The sequence below is a fragment of the Genypterus blacodes genome, unplaced genomic scaffold, assembly GCF_046128005.1.
Source record: "Genypterus blacodes isolate CSIRO-AG114 ecotype Tasmania unplaced genomic scaffold, CSIRO-AGI_Gbla_v1 ptg000007l_1, whole genome shotgun sequence".
In the NCBI taxonomy this organism is placed as follows: Eukaryota; Metazoa; Chordata; class Actinopteri; order Ophidiiformes; family Ophidiidae; genus Genypterus; species Genypterus blacodes.
This window is the reverse complement of record NW_027466821.1, coordinates 4567098-4586478: the sequence shown is the minus strand read 5'-3', so window position 1 is coordinate 4586478 and position 19381 is coordinate 4567098. Positions and strand designations below refer to the sequence as shown.

General features: G+C 42.5%; 1 protein-coding gene across 1 annotated transcript in view; it reads right to left on the bottom strand.

Annotated features, from left to right (window-relative positions):
• Positions 1-133: 133 nt before the first annotated feature.
• The window catches only part of camk1da (calcium/calmodulin-dependent protein kinase 1Da), a 40395-nt gene continuing 21147 nt past the window's right edge, over positions 134-19381 (bottom strand). Inside the window, exons 3-11 of the mRNA XM_076153943.1 lie at positions 18956-19030; positions 12526-12664; positions 11958-12084; positions 10085-10160; positions 7364-7476; positions 6799-6877; positions 6572-6659; positions 5577-5796; positions 134-5426 (exon numbers count right to left, since the gene is read on the bottom strand). Of these exons, the coding sequence (XP_076010058.1) occupies positions 5302-5426; positions 5577-5796; positions 6572-6659; positions 6799-6877; positions 7364-7476; positions 10085-10160; positions 11958-12084; positions 12526-12664; positions 18956-19030 (1042 nt within the window). The 3' untranslated portion in view covers positions 134-5301. The remainder of the gene's footprint in view (positions 5427-5576; positions 5797-6571; positions 6660-6798; positions 6878-7363; positions 7477-10084; positions 10161-11957; positions 12085-12525; positions 12665-18955; positions 19031-19381) is intronic.

The window sequence follows — 19381 nt, the reverse complement described above, 5'->3', positions numbered from 1 at the left end:
TTTACACACCTTTGCAAGGGAGAATCACTCACACTAACAAGCCCAGTCATATCAAACTCTTACCCCCACACCCCTTTTCCACTGCCTATCCCAGACTTCCAAAATAAAGAAGATAAAAACTTAGTTACGATCATTCAGGATTTATTCCAGGAGAAAGACAAACAAAACACAATCAGTCGCTCTGGCCTCTGTCGTCATGGTAACTCTGATATGTGTACATGATTGTCGAAGGCATCGGATATACAAGCCCCATTAACAGAAAGTCATAATCTTCATCATCATCATCATCATCACAGCACAGTAAGAGCGGCAGGCAATGCTCGCTCTGAGACATGAGGGTGTCGTCTGCATAACAACGGTGCACGGGATGGGAGTTTGTCATGGTCAACATGCAGAGAGTAAATACAGCCCGCTAACTCAGCAGGCTCTGGACGAGGACACCCACAGGGAGACACCGTGGTCCCACCAAGCGGCAGGTCTGAGGTTTAGTCCAACAAATATTTTTCACAGACAGAACTGCTCCCATTGGTTGAGGCTAATCTCAAAGGACTGTAGCGCCTGAACCAATGTTTAGCTCCTGCTCCAGGTCCTGACTGAGGAACTGCTGTAAGGAGGAGCTTACTATCCCTTAATATCACAGGTTTCCCAAATGCTAAACAGGCAAACAACTGCCATTTCTTAACACATTTAGATTCTTTTTGTACACAGAGAACAACAAGGCTTTGAGACTTTCGAAGATGGATACAAAACTGTGGACTGAAGTATGGAGGCACAAACCATTCTATCTACTACTACCAGTCCATTACTTTTGTCCCTTTTGAATTACTCACAATGTAAAATAATCCAATATCCCCAGGACAAAAATGTCATTTCCTGAAGGAATGCGAGCAAGGAATACGCTGAAGAAACCCTTTACTGACTAATAACTTAGTCTTGATTTTAAGGACTCAAAAAGTGCCGGTCAACCAGTTACTGTACATTCACTTAACTCAACAAATGAGAGTATTTCTGCCTTCAAAACTCTCTTTGGGTCTAAACCACCAATCTGCTATTAAATGAGCTTTTCGTGGACTCACGGGTATCTCACTCTGTGTATCTTTACAAAACACAGATATACTAACATCGTACAAGAGCATATAAGATTATGCAGACACTCATGGTGAAGTTGAATTGTTGAAGCAATTTTGTCGACATGCTTTTCATCTTTTGTGACGGTGCACTTTAACAGCGTCTTCTGATGCCCCTTTAGGGGAGTTACGCTATAAAAGGTCTGACGTGTGCGGGCTCAATGGGAAGAGAACAGCCGAGAGGGCATCGTAGCCGCCTCACGTCCATAACAGTGAGATTCTGAGTCAGTCACAGCTTTGGATTTCTTTCTGCAGAATGGCAAAACGTAAGCCTGAGTTCAGTAAACGATGCTTTCACCTTTAGTTGGACTGACAGTGAGTGGAGAGGTGGTGAAATACTGATGGCATTAAACATGAAAGCAAACTGCATTGAGGCAGTTTGCTTTCATGTTTAGTAAAAGGGTAAATTTAGATTTTTTTTTTCTTACATTAAACATTCAGTAATACAATCAAGTGCCCTTCACACACGCTCACATATTCACCCACAGAAATACTCATAAATATAATTCGTATTCACAATCTATTTACAATAGTGTCTATTTCATGAAAAGATTAATTCAGAATTTCTTGTATGGAGCCTTCAGTTAAAAGGGGAGCAGACACAAAACCACAGAGAGAATGAAACCCGGACCCTTGCCTGCCGACAGCACATTCATGAACTCAAAATGTCCAGTCTTAAGTGGACAATATCACATTTAATGACATGTTTTTAGTGTTGGCTGAAGATTCATTCAACATCTTTATGCCAGAGGAAAATGGGTCAATTAAATTCTAATAATAATCATTGAGAAACGATTGGCATCGTCTCAGATTTGCACCCCAAATATGAATATGTTACTTTCGGATGTTATAGTCTTTGTGTCTCCCATCAACAAAGCACTGAACAATGATTAAAAAATGCATAGCTAACAATGGCTTACACGGTTATAGACAATTATCAGATTAAGGTGATTGTTGGAAGAAAGCCCTTACACGATTCAAAGTTAACCTCAGTGATCCATTTAAACACCCATTTATGTCAGAATGGAGATACTTTGCTCTGAGAAAAATGTAACCCAGTGAGATCTAGACAATGCTCAGATAAAACATCGACCCAAAAAGATGAACTATGTGACATGTGGGTGTTGAGAGACATCAGAAAAATCTGATTTACATGCGACTGGAGCAGGTGGCTCCTCCGTGTACTTACTGCTAAATTCCGCAATTTATATTTCAGTCTCCAAACAATCCATAACATCTGGTTTTATAGACCAGCTAATATAGTCACAAATTTATAAATCTAATGTAAGTCCATTAGAGGACTCCAAACATGATGACCTGGAGAACCATCTACTGGCATATATTACTGCAACCAATTATGGGAAAGGAGCAGAAAACCAAAACACACTGGAATTATACTGATTGATTGAAAAGCTGATTTTAGTGTTAATTTGGAACGTACCTGCAAGCATGTTTCATGTCAACTCCTGGGGGGGAGCAGTAACTGTGCCCACCTGAATCCCATTCAGATTACAACAAGCATTTCAAATCACTTCTCTCTTTGATCAATTGATTTGCAGTTTGAGTATAGAGAAATTTTAGGGTTTAGAATCAGAATCGATGGTTTCTCTGCAAAGAACTAACCAGCTGGAGTTCAGCCCTTAGCTTTAGTTCTGTTCTGCCATGGACAGTCCAACTCCATGGACTGTATCTTTCTACATGACTGATTCTTAATAATTCAGGTAGATAATACTCAACCAAGTCTTTGGCTATAAATCACAATAAAGGGATAAATAGATTTGCGTCAAATAAACTGTCTGATAAGTGTGAAGGAGTACCCAACATTGTACAGTTCAGTAAAAAACAAAAGGCTATTAACAAAAAGTGACACAGCTTAGTAACAAATTTGAGGTCACGTTTAAGTCAGGACTGTAAAAAGAATACTACTTACTTTTTAATTTAATTTAATTTATGATTTATAATTTAAGTTTGGAGCTTGTTTCAGAGCATTTCCCCCAAAGTTCCATTGGCCATACATGAACACAGCGGTCAAACATGCCTCTGCACGAAAACAAACTACTTGGTCCAGTTCCCAACAAACTCGGAGCGGATCATTTTGTGGTGTGAAGATGGTCCACACTAGCTCTGAACCAACTGCAAGGCGACTATTGAGGTAGTGATTGATTTAAAACCAAAGAGGGCAAGGTGAGCGTGGGGTTAATGTTGAGTAAACCACAGCTTTGATGAGCCGTAGCAAATCAAATAGTTACTGTGAAAAAGGTTTTTAACCGTTAACGTGCTGAGGGTTGCCTTAATGTGAAGCAAATGCACTCTTTGTGACATAGAGTCTTGAAGTGCATTCCAATTTGGCATTCTGCTGGCATAGTTTCTCTTGACATATGGCTCAAATGACGACTACGTCAAGGAACAAGGCACAGATCTGTCATTGTTCCACATAATTTAGCGATGTGTATGAATAGCAATGTACAGTGTGCTGCTCCCTAACTTTTCTGACCGATGCGATGAGCGTTCTCATGCTTTTGGTGCAACTGAACTGAACCAAGAGGTAAATGCAGCACTGTAATAGTCCAGTCGCTGATTCGGAACAAAGCCAAGGAACGGAAGATATGGACGTCTGTAAATTTGATTAATTCTAATTTAATTCTCCATCAGTATTGTGTACAATAGTGTGTCTTAATGTAGGCAGCTGTTAGAAGTCATGTCTAAGGTGACTGAGTGCCAACAACACATTCAAGTCATTGGTGTGTACATCTGAGTCATCTTCACTTAGTCACAACAATGCTGCAGTAACAAGCTGCCACATTTCGAGTCTTGGATCATTAACTGTGATGCCACAACACCCGGACTGAAACATTCACCAAACAAACCGACGCCGGCAGAAAACAAACACACAGTGCAGCTGCAGTTTCCCTGAGCAATTCCGAACTGGGTACAGCTTGATAACGCAAAAGTGAAATCATGGCTTCATTAAGTAACGGACGGAACAGCCCCAGCTGAGCTTCTCCATCTTTAGTTCTGACTTTAAATACTTTAAAACCCACGCAACAAATCTACATTGCACTGTTTGTGGCTTCTTATTCTGGGGTTACACATGTAGTCGCAGTTCTCAAGTACTTACATCTAACTTTACCCACTCTTCATGCTTTACAGTCACGTGTAAGTATGTCCCTGTTGCAAAAGGCATATAAAGTAAGAAAATAAAAACACACAAGAAAACTCTAAAATGCTCTTGACAGCCACTCTCTGTTGTTTACAATCTCTACTCTCATAAACATAGATGGACTGAGTTTGACTATTCTAATCTGTGACCGAGAACATATCTGGCTGTGCAAAATAGGGAAAGCGCTTATTTATATCCACATCTCAACAGTCATATGGTACTTTTAAAGCACTTCTTAAAGCACGGACACAAGAGACAAGCCCATAAGGAAAAGTCTTGAAGGTGCTATGTGTAGCGTTTGCACCGAATGAGTGCTAACAGATTTCACTGTTTGCTATATGGCTAATGATTTCAACGTAGCGAAAGTCACCTCTAACGTGTTTATTTTCTTTTAATTAAGGGAGCAAATACAGTAACACACAGGGCTGATGGGAGAAATGGCGTCAAAGTAAAGAATTGCTAGTAATATCATATCCGTCTTGCCTTACTGGTTTGCCATTAACTATTGATTTGACAATGATATGATTGTGTCTTAAAAAGTTACAAATACCACCTTTTAAATTAGAACAACAATAATAAAAAAGGAAACAATCCAGTTGCCAACATTTTAAGTCAGAAAAAAACAAATAAATTGGCAGGAAAGAGCAGATTGAAAAGGGAAGCTGATGTCGCGATAACAGCCAATGACTGTTTACGCTCGAGGTGGTCGACACTCTTTTATCAATAAATAGCGACCTGCTGTGGCAGGAGGGATCCGACATGGTGTCCTGTTGGGTGTGTGGGTGCTATGGCGCTGTGTGGCTTGAATCAGAGTGGATGAGTAACAGTCCTCTGCTCTCCTACGAGCAGGGCGGGGAACCGGCTGAGTGCGATGGGGTGGGAGGGGTGAAACAGGAAGTGCAGCAAGGAGAGGAAGGACAGAGGAGGCAGCCCTCTACCTCCTGCCGTCCTTCCGTCTCTCTGTCTGCCTTATAGCGCTGTGGCCTCCCAGCTGGTTCCCCGCGTCACCTGGCGTCACTTGGTCTCGGTGAGCACCGGCGTGGGCACCGCCGAGGGGTGTGGCCGGCTCAGCTCTGCCCCCGCGGCGGCAGAGGAGGCCGCAGACGCCAGGCTGCAGGGTGTGACCGGGGCAGCAACACCTGGGAGGGAGGAGTCAGTGGTCAGGTCAGGTGTGGACATGCATTCATTCACTGCATCAGGTACAATGAAATAAATGTAGACGTGAGGAGGTCTTCATGGGACAGAAGACCTCTGGGTGCTCAACAGCTCTGTGAATAGCTGGTACTCACATTCCTTGCGTGGAGCACCGGTGCTGTCTATGGAAGATGTTTTGTTGCCAGTTGAAGTGGTGCTCTGCTCCTTGCCGGCCTGGTCCTGGCTTTGGGAGGGTTTCTGCGCCTGGCTGCCCGACCTGCTCGCCGGATTGGAGGCGTCCATGCTGCTGCCCATGCTGCTGCCGAGCTGCAGCCTCCTCATGTGCCGAACCACCGCCGTGGCATTGAACGCTTGCTGGAGAGAAGGACAGTAAGGTTATTGACGGTATAGAGAACGTTGGTTCAGGAGGGTAGTGTGTGATTTTTAATTGAACCTCCTGAGACCCAGTATGCACTTTTAATTTCTCTTTCAGTGTTATTATGTGTCTCCTATATGAACACAAAGAGTATTACACATTTCCTGTCTGCCTGTATGTTTTCTTGCGACCCTAAGTGGTATTTACAGTATACCACTAGGGGCTGTGAAAAATGTCCAGACATGAGGACAACAGGTTTAAGTTAAGCACAATAATCAATGTATAAGTTTTAGGGGGGAGGAAAAATGTAATGTCCACATATGAGGATGCAGGGTCTCAGGAGGTTAATATAGTTTTATAAAATGGACAAAATTGCTAAAATCATCTGTTTACTCCTGCTCCAGCATGGTCACCATACTATTCAGGAAGTTATGTAGTGGAATGGAATCAAAATATTTCCTTTGAAGTGGCAGACCAGAATCTGCTTTCAATGAACCAAAGCAGATTTATTATTAATACACAGAGCTGGAAATAACTGCAGTGTGAGGAGTATCTTTGCGGACGCTGGACTTCCGGTTTGCAGATTTCTCTCCCTTGTAACGCCTGCGGGAGGAGAACACATGCTGCAGGGTAGCAGCCACTCTGCATGCCGTATGGCGGCCCAGGTTTTCACCAGCACGTGATTCATCTTCTCAAGCAGACTTGAGAGGAAGATGCACTGGAGCGTATGAAAGTGGAACCCACAGAGGATAAACTGCAGTAAACAATCTTTACCCTCCATTTGCTCTTGGCGAAGTTCTTCTTTATCTGCCGGCTGACTGACTCATGGATGTTCTTGCAGAGAGCCGTATCCCCAGAGATCCTAAAACACACACAATTTCTGACGTTACATCAACACCATACTGATTTACGTTGGCTTTTTCTCTGAGTGTGTGTGCCTGTGCCTGTATGTGTGTACCTGTGTGTGTGTATGTGTGTGTGTGTGTGTGTGTGTGTCTCACCAGGGGTGTCTGAGTGCCTGTTCGCAGGTGTAACGCTTGGCTGGATCTTTTTCCATCAGACTGCTGATGAAATCCTTGGCTGCAAGGAAGAAAATAATGATCTAAAAGGTCACAAGACATCAATATTTCTGGGCGCACACACACACACCAAACACACAGTATGAAGGTCAAACATGATGCCAAATAATTATTGGTTTAATCTAATCGGTATTTGACACAACATTTTCGGGCTGGCCCAGATTTGACGAGTATTATTTGAATACTGATTTGATACACTGATTGATTTATTATTTTCCTTTGTTCCAGCGCAACTTCATGAGGAAAACAGACACACCAGGTTTATTACCTAACAGCAGGGGAATAATACTGCACACACACACACACACACACACAAACACACACAGGGCTGGAAGCTGGTTTTATTGGCAGACTGCGGAGACACATGAACACCCACATTCCAGGCAGATGACGTCGGTGCGCAAGAGGTGGTGCGCATCGGAGGCTGGAAAAAAGGGCAGGAGGGCAAAAGGGGGAAAAGAGAGGAAGAAGAACGAGGAGGGCCTACCTGAGTCGGAGATGTCGTCCCAGTAGGGGGCGTCAAACTCGTAGTCAGCTTTCAGGATCTGTTCGAACAGCTTGGAGTCGTTTTCGTCGTAGAATGGAGGATAGCCACAGAGCCTGGACACAAAGGTCACACATGGTGGGATAAATATAATCATTCTATCAGTTGTCCCTTTTTACATTCAGGCATTGCATATACAATACAACAATTCATTCATTTCATTTCATTTATTAGAAAAGGTTCATTTATTCATTGTTTTAAGAAAAGCCTGATGATTCAATGTAGTCAAAACTGAAGAAGAGGTCGATTCTGTTGGTGACAGCTGCATAGTACTTTCTCAGGGGGATTGGGACGCTCCCTGTCCCTGTCCTAAAGCATCTAATCCAGATAATGCTACGCTTTTCGGAGAGTTGTTCATATCCGGAATTTTGCCATTTTAAGACACTGGAGAAGTATTTTTTAAAGGTATTCGTAGTAGCATTTCTATGTGAGTGACGCTGATTCCATTGCGTATGCAGGTGTGGTGGTTAGTGTCAAAGCTTAATTCTGGCTTCACTCCCAGCAGTGGCACTACTTGCCCAAAGCCTAATCAGGTTTAAATAGATCCGTAGTAAAAAGATTAACCGATGGTCCCGTCAGATTAACCATAATGAGCCAACAGAACCTCCAGCAGAGTCAAAACATAATTTGCCGCTCATTAACGCACGTCTGGATGCTCCGGGAAGATTATGCTAAAAAGTCATTAAAATGCTGTTCTCCATCAATACACACAGGGAAGAAAATAAAAGACACAGACACACACACACACACCACGAAAGGAAGGGAACAATACCTTCCCGCTGTTTTTCTTATGCTTCTATGATTCATTGAAGCTGTCATTCATCTCAGCTTCCACCCCGCAGAAAACACACACGCACACACACTTACAAATCCACAAACACAGCACTTCTGAAGAGTTTTAAAATGCTGCTTTTACCTTAGTTTACCTCAGCATCTCTCCTTTATAGTGGATATTTGTTGAACCAATGTTTTCATTGTTCTGTATTTTTTTCCATTTTCTTCCTTTTCCCACTGTGAAGCATCTAAACACTCAACAACTCATCACCTACAGTATGTTTTTAATCATTGTTTCTTAATGTATTTTCTCCCACGACCACAGGGAGAGATTTGTATTTAGAAACAGCTGATACAAACACACAAGGTGACATAACCTTCATGTTGGAATGCGGCCTACTTTTCATTCTAAACGAACCTCTTGAAGCAGTGAGGAGCAGCCAGAATCTCATCAGTCTAGTGGATTTCCCTAATCTTTCTATCCCTGAGAGGACATTTGATTGGGAATATGAGCATGAAAGAACACACACACACTCAGGATCCTGGGTGATTATCATGGCTGATTACCTGATGTGATCTTTCCACCTGAGTGGGAGTGAAAAGCTAACAAGGTCTAAATCCCAATGCTTACTGTGCTAATTGCCAGCATGGAGCCGTTTTCCCTCCCCTCTGTCCCCCTCTGCGCACATATGCACTCACTCACACACGCGCGCACTGACACACACACGCGGACATAGAAACTTTCTCCATTGAACGGGAAGCTGATTTTTTTTGCTTTACATTTAAAAACAAAAGAAGCCTCAATGTCTCACTCTGTCTTCAGACACATACCATAACACACACACACACACACACACACACAATCACACACACACACACACACACACACACACACACACACACACACACATAATACAAACTGTAAAACAAAGGACCAAAGAAGGAAGCGAGAGGGAGGGAGTGCACGGGTGAGAGACCTTGACTTCACACCGTTTGGACACAGTTAATTTGGTATCTTGGATCTTTATTTGCCATCTCACCGTGCTTTGCATTCCATTAACCTGATCCTGACATCTGACCTCTCACTATTGGTCCTTGACCTGACCACATTCTCATGGTAAAGTGGAAGGCAAACACACACACACACACACGCGTATTAAGAGACACAGATGCAGATACAGACACAATTAGAACTGAAATAAATAAAGAATTCAATCTGTGTGTTGTGGCCACAGGCATAAACAGCACAGTACACACAGCAGGGGTCATGCACTACACACTACTGGATGTCTAGTGTGTGTGTGTGTGTGTGGACGGGGGGGGTTGTTAGCAGAACAACAATAACAAGCAAAAAAAGATGCAAGTGTGCAGCTACATTTCCATACAAGGTTACTGAGTGAAGATCCATCTGGCTCCAATGACCGCACACAGCAACATCATCATCATCACCAACACAAACAATGAATTTTAAAAGCTCAAAGTGAATCCAAAATACTACAAAACAAGAACTTACTGGAAACAAGCATGGAGCGCTGCCAAATGATCAGACAGTGTGTGTCTGTGTATGTGTGTGTGTGTCTGTGGTGTGTGTTACATATCAGTTAGAAGATGGAGGTGAGTCATTATGTGTCATCAGTGTGGCGCTGGTGTTGTTGTTCATGATTCATTTGTGATGATGGAAAAGAGAAACGTATGACTGAAGCTGCTGTCGATTAAATACAAACATTCAAGTTGGGGTGGTGTGTCGGTTAGGAAGTGGAACTAAGTCCTGACTTTTCCATTATAACATCTCACATTCTCGTTCTTCTGGGCAGGAATCTTGCAGACACCTTTTTAAAATGTTCTGCTTGAATGGCAAGAGTGATGAAGAGCGGGCCGGCTGGTACTCACAGGATGTAGGCTATCACCCCGATGGACCAGCAGTCCACCGCCTTGCTGTACGGCTTCTGAGCGAGAACCTCTGGCGCTGAGAGACAAAGGGGGAAGGAAACAAATATGACTTCACCAGCAGCAGCATTTTTAGTCATTTGTGCAGTTAAACATTTTATGTGATGTTAGAGCTGCCTAATGAGGCTGCACACTGAGCCGAGCTGCAGGCCCAAATCACGATGACATGCAGATTCTTGTTCCTCATGGGAAATTTTGTCCACCCAGGAGGTCTCTGCACCATAAAGAGCGACGCAATAAGGACGACCATGCTCTACCTGAAACTTCAGTGCGAGTTTAATGAGAAGCAGGTATTTGGTGATGTAGAGCGACGTTGAGCCGAGCTGGACTCGCCTCAGACAGCAACAGTGAGCTCACCCAAACATCAACTCACACATCCCACCCTGACAGACACACTCACACACATAGACGGAGACAAAGAGAGAGAACCAGACAAGGGGGAGAAAAAAAACTCATATCTGAGGTCAAATATAAACTTTGCACACATGTGCTGAATCACAGTGTTCAAGGTTGTTTATAGGTCTACCCTGACAACTCATTGTGTGAGTGTGTTGTGTGTGTTGTGTGTGTTGTGTGTGTTGTGTGTGTTCTTGTTTTGCTGGATGCAGAATTAGGACATTTTTGCAAAGTGATGTAATAGCGTCTGGTTTCAGGGTCAGGATGTTTTATGGCTTGGAAACATTTTTACCTTTTCCATAAATTTGCAGTTCATAATAAAGAGTACATTTGCGGGTCTTGTCTGTAGCTCTGTTGTGTTTTTGTACTGTATATCCCTGTGCTCAATCAAAAAAAGGTCGATATTAGGTTTCAGGCCCATGATAATGACCCAGTTTCTCTTTTGTGATGTTCCAAACAAACCGTGGCCGCAGATGCCGACGTTCTGCCAAACAATTTTAATCCCATTACATAAACTTTGCAGCGTCTTTGTGAGGGAACATAAAAACAAAACCAGGTCAATTTTGTGCTCAGTGAGAAAAAGCTCTGAAGCTGTCCACCTCGATGGTAAACAGGGATCGAACTCAGGTCTGATCGCTCAAATTACACGTCACAAGTCTTTAACATCTTTTAGGTTTAAGCGTTGTTGAAAGCGTTGTTGATCCCTGTGGAGCAATTTGTCATCTGCATCTGATCCATCCCACTCCAGGTTTACGGCGTGGTGCCTTGATCAAGGGCAATGGCAGGGAACGCCAGGAGGAGGAAACAAAAGCACGTCCAAACAAAAACCATCATCAAAACGACATAGTTTTATTCTGTGGGTCTTTAAGGTTATTTCAGGTTCAGGCTCATGAACATCAAACAGGCAGAACTGTGTGTGTTTACACTCACACTTGTTCAGAAGGCATAATCAACTTGACTTATGTGTGTGTGTTCTCTTGATCTGTTCTTAATTTGGTGAGCTCCGGGGAGTATTTATAACCTGAGTTAAATTTAGATCCGCAGTGTTTGGAGCAGAATCAAACCCGAGGCTATGCGATCCTCAGCAGGGTGTGTGTGTGTGTGTGTGTGGGGGGGGGGGGGACTGTTGGATTGAAACAAAAAAGAGAGAGAGCAACATAGAGACAGACAGACAGAGAGAGGCAGGGGGTGGGGATCTGTGCTAGTATCTTACCATTTAAAGTCAAATCCTGACTTTTGTTGTGTGTGTGTGTGTGTGTGAGCTACAAACACACACCGATCATATTGTGGATCTCCGGGACAGGGCAAGAACAATAACACATAAACTGACAAAATAATCTTTCCTTTCATGGGCGGATGTGTCTGGGGGTAGAGGATGAAGAATGAGGAAGAGGAGGAGGAGGAGGACCGACTCACTCACCTACATATCCCGGTGTGCCACAGGCGGTGGACATGACATCACCACTGCCCTCCATCTTGGACAGACCAAAGTCACTGATCATAATCTTTGACTCGTCCTGGGGATTAAAGTACAGCAAGTTCTCTGGCTGGAGGGAAGAAGAGAGGGAGTGAGTGAGTGAGTGAGTGAGTGAGTGAGTGAGTGAGAGAGCGATAGAGAGAGAGAGAGTGAGAGAGCCAGAGCGAGAGAGAGAGAGTGAGGCTTTTCATCATAATCTTGCTACTTTCACTTCTTCAATGTGTGATGATTTTTGAACGATCCTGATCCTTGCATCCATAGTAAACTTCCTTCCAAATCTGACTTTTTTCCCTCTAGCCCCCCCCCCCTTCCTTTTCAACCAGCCAGAACGCCACCCTGACCCACAATGCACTGCTTGTTTCGACACGCTGCCCTGCAACAACAACATTGCGTCTCTGGCTGACGAAGCGAGAACGAGTTGCTCATTTGGATTCGACACGAAGGAGTGTGGGAGAGGTGTGTACATGTGTGTGTTTGTGTGTGTGTGTGTGTGTGTAAGCACTTGTGTCACCTTCAGGTCCCTGTGTACGATGCCCATCTTGTGCAGGTAGTTGACAGCATCCAGGACCTGTCGGATCAGCGTGCTGGCGTCTTTCTCTGTGTAAAAACCTTTTTCCACGATGCGGTCAAACAGCTCGCCGCCCGACACCCTGCAGGACGGGAACGGAGCATATCAGAGTGTGTGTGTGTGTGTGTGCGTGGGTAAAGCATTGGCACGTAGGCACACACTTGCAAAAACTCACTCACTCACTCACACACACACAGACAGACAGACAGACAGACACACACACACGTGGCAGTAACGGGAAACAGACTGAAAGTTTCACGCTGGCCGAGATTCATGAGCTGTAAATGTCTCCAGCCAACAGTATTTGGAAGCTGTGAGCCATGTGTTGTCCCACACATACACACAATTTCTCACACACACAGACACACACACTGCAGGCATATTTATGCCTTGCTACATGGTAAACCCATAAGACACATAAGTGCTTGCACTTTGTAACAAAGCTGTCGAATGAAAGTCCAATAGGAGACAAGAGGACGTTCCAGTTTCCAGGATTCCCACTGAACTTCAGGAACGTTCCAGGACTTTCCATAACTTAACTGGAGCACATCCATTAAATGTAACTGTTTACGCTTCTTCAAATTGAGTGGAATGATTAGAAAATAAAATGATAATTAAGCGTATTTATATTACATAATTACATTATTATACTGAAAAGAAGGTTAAAGTAATTTGGCAGATGTCTTTTGAGAGTGATTGTATTCTAGAGTCTTCTGAGCAGAATTAATGAAATCCAACAGATGACAGGATGGTCAGAGTCATAATATTTGATTCTTTCCCTGGCTGATCATCTGCTCTACAGACGCATGGCTCCCTCTACTGGAGGAGCAGGAGGAGGAGCGATCCTTTATCTGCATGCTAGCTTCAGACATTAGTAATAGTTAGAGAAGGAGGAGGTGAATAGTAGTAACTGTACTAATAAAGCAGCCGTGGTAGCAGTAATACTTACTAATAGAAGTAATAGAAGTTGCAGTAGAAGCAGAGTAGTAGTGTAAAAGTAAAAGTAGTTATTGTAGTAGTTATATTGCGATTGCAATAGGATACAATTATTAAGTAACTATTCAAACCAAAAGTGGAAAAATGTCAAGGGTAAACGCGCACACACACACAGTAAAAGGGTGTGTCTGAGGGGCATCGTCATGGCGACAATTCAGATTAAAGCCTGCAGAGGTAAAAGGCTGATAAGGTTTAGAGAAAAAAGGACAAGAATTAATTGCTAATCCTCTCTGTCTTTTCAAAGAGGGCAACAACTCGTTCACTTGCAGACGCAGTCAGATCTGGGAATGACAACACACACACACACACACACACACACACACACAAACGGAGGTAGGACAATCAGCCACCAGGCTGCGTAGTTGCATAAGTTTTTGAGTAAGGACGCCATAGCAATCAGTTGGGAGCAACCATGCACGGCCACACACGCTCACATACAGAGTCAAGGTCAGGACTTCATAAACACTAAAAACATACATACTGTGTACATGAACACATTCTCTCTCTCTCACACCACACACACACACACACACACACACACACACACACACACAAGCACTACCCTGATGTTGAAGGTCACACACAAACTACACACACATCTAAAGCAAACACATTCACATTATTACAATAAGCTAGAACACACACACACACACACACACACACATACACACACACAAGGGTATTAACTAAAGGATGAATGATTCTCCAACAATCACTCCTGTGACCTTTGAATAATCCTGCATGAAAGAAAAATCACTGCTTTGATTTGTCATCAATCATTGCTTTGATTGACGACAAATTACAAGACAAGTTGATATCACAAAGTGTGTGTGTGTATGTGTGTGTATGTATGTTTTAAAGGAGGCCTTTTTTTCAGATCTGCCAAATCAGTCAGCCTGGTGCATCAAACTGTATATAATGTATGTACATTAAGACTTTCAATCGTTCAAAAATGAAGCTGACACATAAAAGATGAAACGATCGCTGTCATGGAAGCGTCAAAGTTTTAAATGATCCTCAGATCCTCCTATGATCAAAGCCCTTGCGCAGATAGACTCATCTTTGTTTACCAATTTTTGATGGACGACTTTTGGGCTGCTGAGAGTAAATAAGGCATGGGCCATTCTTCCCTGCATCTCTTCATCCATCTCTCCTCAGTCTGCTGATTCGTTTAGAGGCGAGTGGCCTCGACGCTCTCTTGAGGCGATGGCTGTGCATCACGGCCGACAGCAAAACTTATTTACGAGCGTGTGCGTGAGTGTGTGTGTGTGTGTTTGCGTGTACGCGAGCGTGTGCTGTTCACCGTGGCAGAGATGAAGAGACATTGCAGTCTGGGGACCTGACTAACTAATCACAGCAGAGTTGGATCAGACGTGTGGCCGCAGAGCTGCCCGGAGCTGTTGGGCGGCTGTGATTAGTCGCCATCCAGGGAGGAAAAGCTGCTGTTTGTTTTTCAGTTGAAACCTGGTTTCTAAGGTTGCTCTCACACCACCGGCTTGTTTCCATCACTGGGATGTTATTGTCCAATATGTTTACACGAAAGCAATTCAGATTCATGCAGAGGTCAGGTGCTGGAAATTCTCGCTTTATTTGCTTTTTGAACGTCATGTGACTAATTAATCAGATTGAAATTGGTGAATCAATAGCACCAAACACTTTGATTCAAGCATGTGAACCAATGTCAGAAATAACAAGGCTCTTATTTTCTAAATGTTTGGCCCTAAATATGGAGGGAAAGATGGTATGACTGACCGTTATGAATGCACTTATTTCATTTAATGAATTTAATTAAATGACCAAATTTCTGTCGTTAGGTGAGAAAATGGCCCTACTAAAAAAGGATTATTTCCTGGCATGCTTCCCCTTATGAACCAAGTAAGTAGTTATGCATGTGCAGAATGTTCAGCAAATCTGATTAATTACCTTAAAGTATATGTTCACTTTGCGTTTGTGCCTTAATCACAGTACAATACAGCAAGGAGGACAGAGTGAAATCAACTGAATCAATCTGCCAAAGCATAATTACACACATGAAATATTTCAAAGTCCTCTCCTGAATGACATATCTGCTTTCTGAAAAACAAGCTTGGAACAAAATGACTGAGCGCTTCATTATAACAAATGCAAATACGGATATCAATCAAGCTGCGCATTGCTCCCATTTGTGTTTTGATCACACTCAGTTTGCTCTGTTGTGCTGTTTGTAGTTATTGGAAATGGTTTGCATGTTACAGCACACAGTATTAGGTGTACTTGATGAACTACTACTAGCTACTGTGTGATGACCTGTGGTTTTGTCTTACTGGATGCATTTCCATAGGAGTCAACTCTGATAATGTTCAGCCATACAATATCACACAATTTCCTCAATGATGCATTTATCTGTTTCTTTGCCTCTCAGTTCGATTTCTTTTGGCAAACGTTTTGTCAACTGCCCTCAATCCTTTTTGTCAAGCAGCCTTTGAAGATGTCATCTGAATATTGCTCAACTCGACTGTTCTATTCAGGAGGATCCTTGGACTGCAGCAGAGAAATGTGTCCTTCAAGAAACAATTTGAAGGCCATTGCATTTTCCCATCAACCATTGCAATCAAACTAAAAAACAACTCTATGTCTTCTGAAGAGTGATTTCTGTGTAACTGAATATAAAAATGTTTTCCTCTCAAACAGGAAGGAGAATTGAATGATGAACTATGTAAATGTATTGAATTAATCAATACAAATGGTATTGATAAATATTTGATGGGAAGAAAAACAGGCAGAGGAATTTACATACATTTAAAATACAAACAAGTATATATGTCAGAACTTGTTGACATATTTATTCTCTCAACTATCCCATTAGACTTTTGTGACATTTCATATCTCAAAATATGTCGCTCACGCCAATAATGCCATCAAACACTCAACATTCCATGAAACCATGAAGAGAATTTGTGTCTTTGACCCCCTCGTAACTATAGCTACCGATCCACATGCCTGAGCAGATGGTACCTGAATGCCTCGCAATCAAACTGCTGGTGCTGGAAGGTGAGAGAGGATGGAATTGGAAATAAGGTGTGAGATGAAGAAAAGGAGGCAGATAAAGGGGCGGAGGGCAGATGGTGCGATGGTGGGGAGGAAGAACATATAGGGAGATATGATGCAAGATCAGGCGGCGGTGAGGAGGGAAAACGGGGGATGGGTGGGAAAGGTGGATGTGTGGATTCACTACTGCATAGCCCTTACCATGAACATGTATAGACTTCCATTTCCAGTTGAGTTTTGGTCTCTTATTGGTCTTGTTTTGGAGATTTATTGGCATTATTCTTAATCACTGTATTGTATTTGTTTTGCTGGTTTGGTTGTATTTGATCTTGTTTTCTCGTTTCTTGTGAAACTGTGGTGGATTTTGATCATGAAATCTGTCCTGATATCCTCACCGCCAGGGCTTGGAACATTTCAACGCTATTGCTGTGGGATTCCTGCTGCCAATCTTGACATCTGTGATTCATCACACTGAAATCAATAATGGCCTGGATTATCAAAGAGATTACAGTGTTATTTTCCATGTGTGTTGTAACAGTAACAGGTGGTCAGGAACACATTGTTACCTAGTGGATTCATGGCAACGGGATTTTTTAATCAGCTTTGTAAACAGCAGTCTAATCAGAAGAAAGACCTTTAACTGGAGGACGGCCAGCGGAGTGACTTGGAGTGATGTAACACCTCAGAGCAGACATGTTTGCTTTTTGAATGGCCTCTGTGTTTCTGAATATGGTGTTCAACTGGCAGAAATAACAGAGCAGGTGTGATTTATTGATTTATTTTTGTTCTGACTGCAATGACTGACTGACTGTTTCATCCACAACCTGTTTTTTCTTTTCTCTGCACTGTTCTGCACTTTGAATGGCTGCAGATCCACAGTTGACAAATATTGTAAATCATTTTCAGAAAGTAATAATAAGAATGATAATAATTATGGTGCAGCTATTTAAGAAAAGCTCATCTATGGAGAAATAAGTAGCTTTTTCTACATTTAGAGGAATTTGAGGGTAAATCTAAAGGGAAAATCAGAAGTTTAACAGAATAATCAGCTGTTAAAATCAGCTGATGCACTGACTAAATCAATCTAAAACACATTTTCTAGCTCTGTAACTCAGTATTACAGTATTCTAACATCAATTTATAATGGACTGATTATAATTACATGTTTAAAAATGTATTGCCTTAATCAGAGAAGAATCAATGTTATAATGTGCGACTCTTTTTCCATGCAACCTATAGATCTATGAAGAATTAGCAGGTGGTCACTTATAGCTCTTTCAGTGCGAATAAAACAATTCTCACTTCAAGTTAAGTGTTGTGTTACTACTATTTCTTCTTCTGTCTCACACCAGCAGGGAAATAATGTTGCTGACACATGAAACATCACATTTATTGCCGGCAATTCCCCTTAAATTACTGCTTTAGCCCGGATGGAAAATGTCACGATCGAGCACTCTGACAGCCGCTATATATAAATACCATTAAATATCAGCGGTGTCACTTCATACTTGTGTTAACATAGCCGGTCTGACTTAACTGTGCCGCAGAAACCTATAGCTATTATGCTATTAGACGTTTCCGGTAGATTTGTGAAAGATCTTCTGGCTTTTCCTGTCTGTTTTTTTTATGTATTTCAAAGTGTTAGCGTAGAAACCGCAGATCCAAACTTGTGCGGAAGTGAACATGGCTCGGAAACACAGCTACTGTACCGTAATCCACAGCCATGACTTCTACCTGAACTTGTCAGAACTATTTCCAGCACGAGTGCCAAACTTCCACACCAACTTTCCCTCTTACGTAAGCAACAGTAACCTTGCAGAGGAGGCCTGTGGGGCACCCATGGGTGAACCACGGGCAATCCTACCTCCCTCTAATGTTGACCATCGGAGCAGAGATGTAATTGATGTAATGGAGCTCTTGTGGATGTGCTATGTGTGTGTGTGCGTGTGCGTGTGGGAGGATGGGTGGAAATTTTGTGCCTGTGCGCGAGACAGAAATTTAGGCATCATCTCAGAGCTGTCATTTCAATAAAAAGGTGTGTGTATGTGTGTGATGATGGGTGGGTGGGCGGGCAATGTGAGAAAGAGCAAATGAGGTATTGTAAGTGTTTTGCATGGACAGTTTTGTGAATAAATAATCAAGCATCACTCCATCTAATCAATTACTTGAATAAAACATGAATCTTAACATCTTATTCACTGAGAACATTATCTCACAGTATATTCACCTATTTCCATAAAAGAATACATGTTATATAACAATACAGGTTGTCACGGGAAGCTCTTTTTGTACGCTCTGTATCAAAATTGGTGTTAAAATGAAAAACCACAGTGGCGAAGTTTCAACTCACAGCTGCATGATCAGGTAGAGGTGGTCCGGACTCTCGTAAATGTCTTCCAGCGCCACAATGTTCTCATGCTTGATCCTGCAAGACAACGATGAACCATCAGTGAAAAACATCTCTCAAACACACACACAGAGACACACACAAGGGGGTCTTTTTTTTTGTTATGGTGGTGCACAAAGACAATGAGTGTGTCCATGTTTGTATGAGCCATTTGTAATAACATCAATTAAGGATTTCCCTACACAGCAATAATCCTGTTTGATGAAAATCAAGGGATTAGACCTGAAATAACCTGCATGATTACAGAAGCTATCGCTTTCCAAAGCATCTTTTAAGGTCCACAATGACTTCATTATGTCTTAAGGCGGAGAGGATTAGAACACTTGTAGCAGCTTGGGTCGATCTACCATATTGATGGGAGAAAGCAAG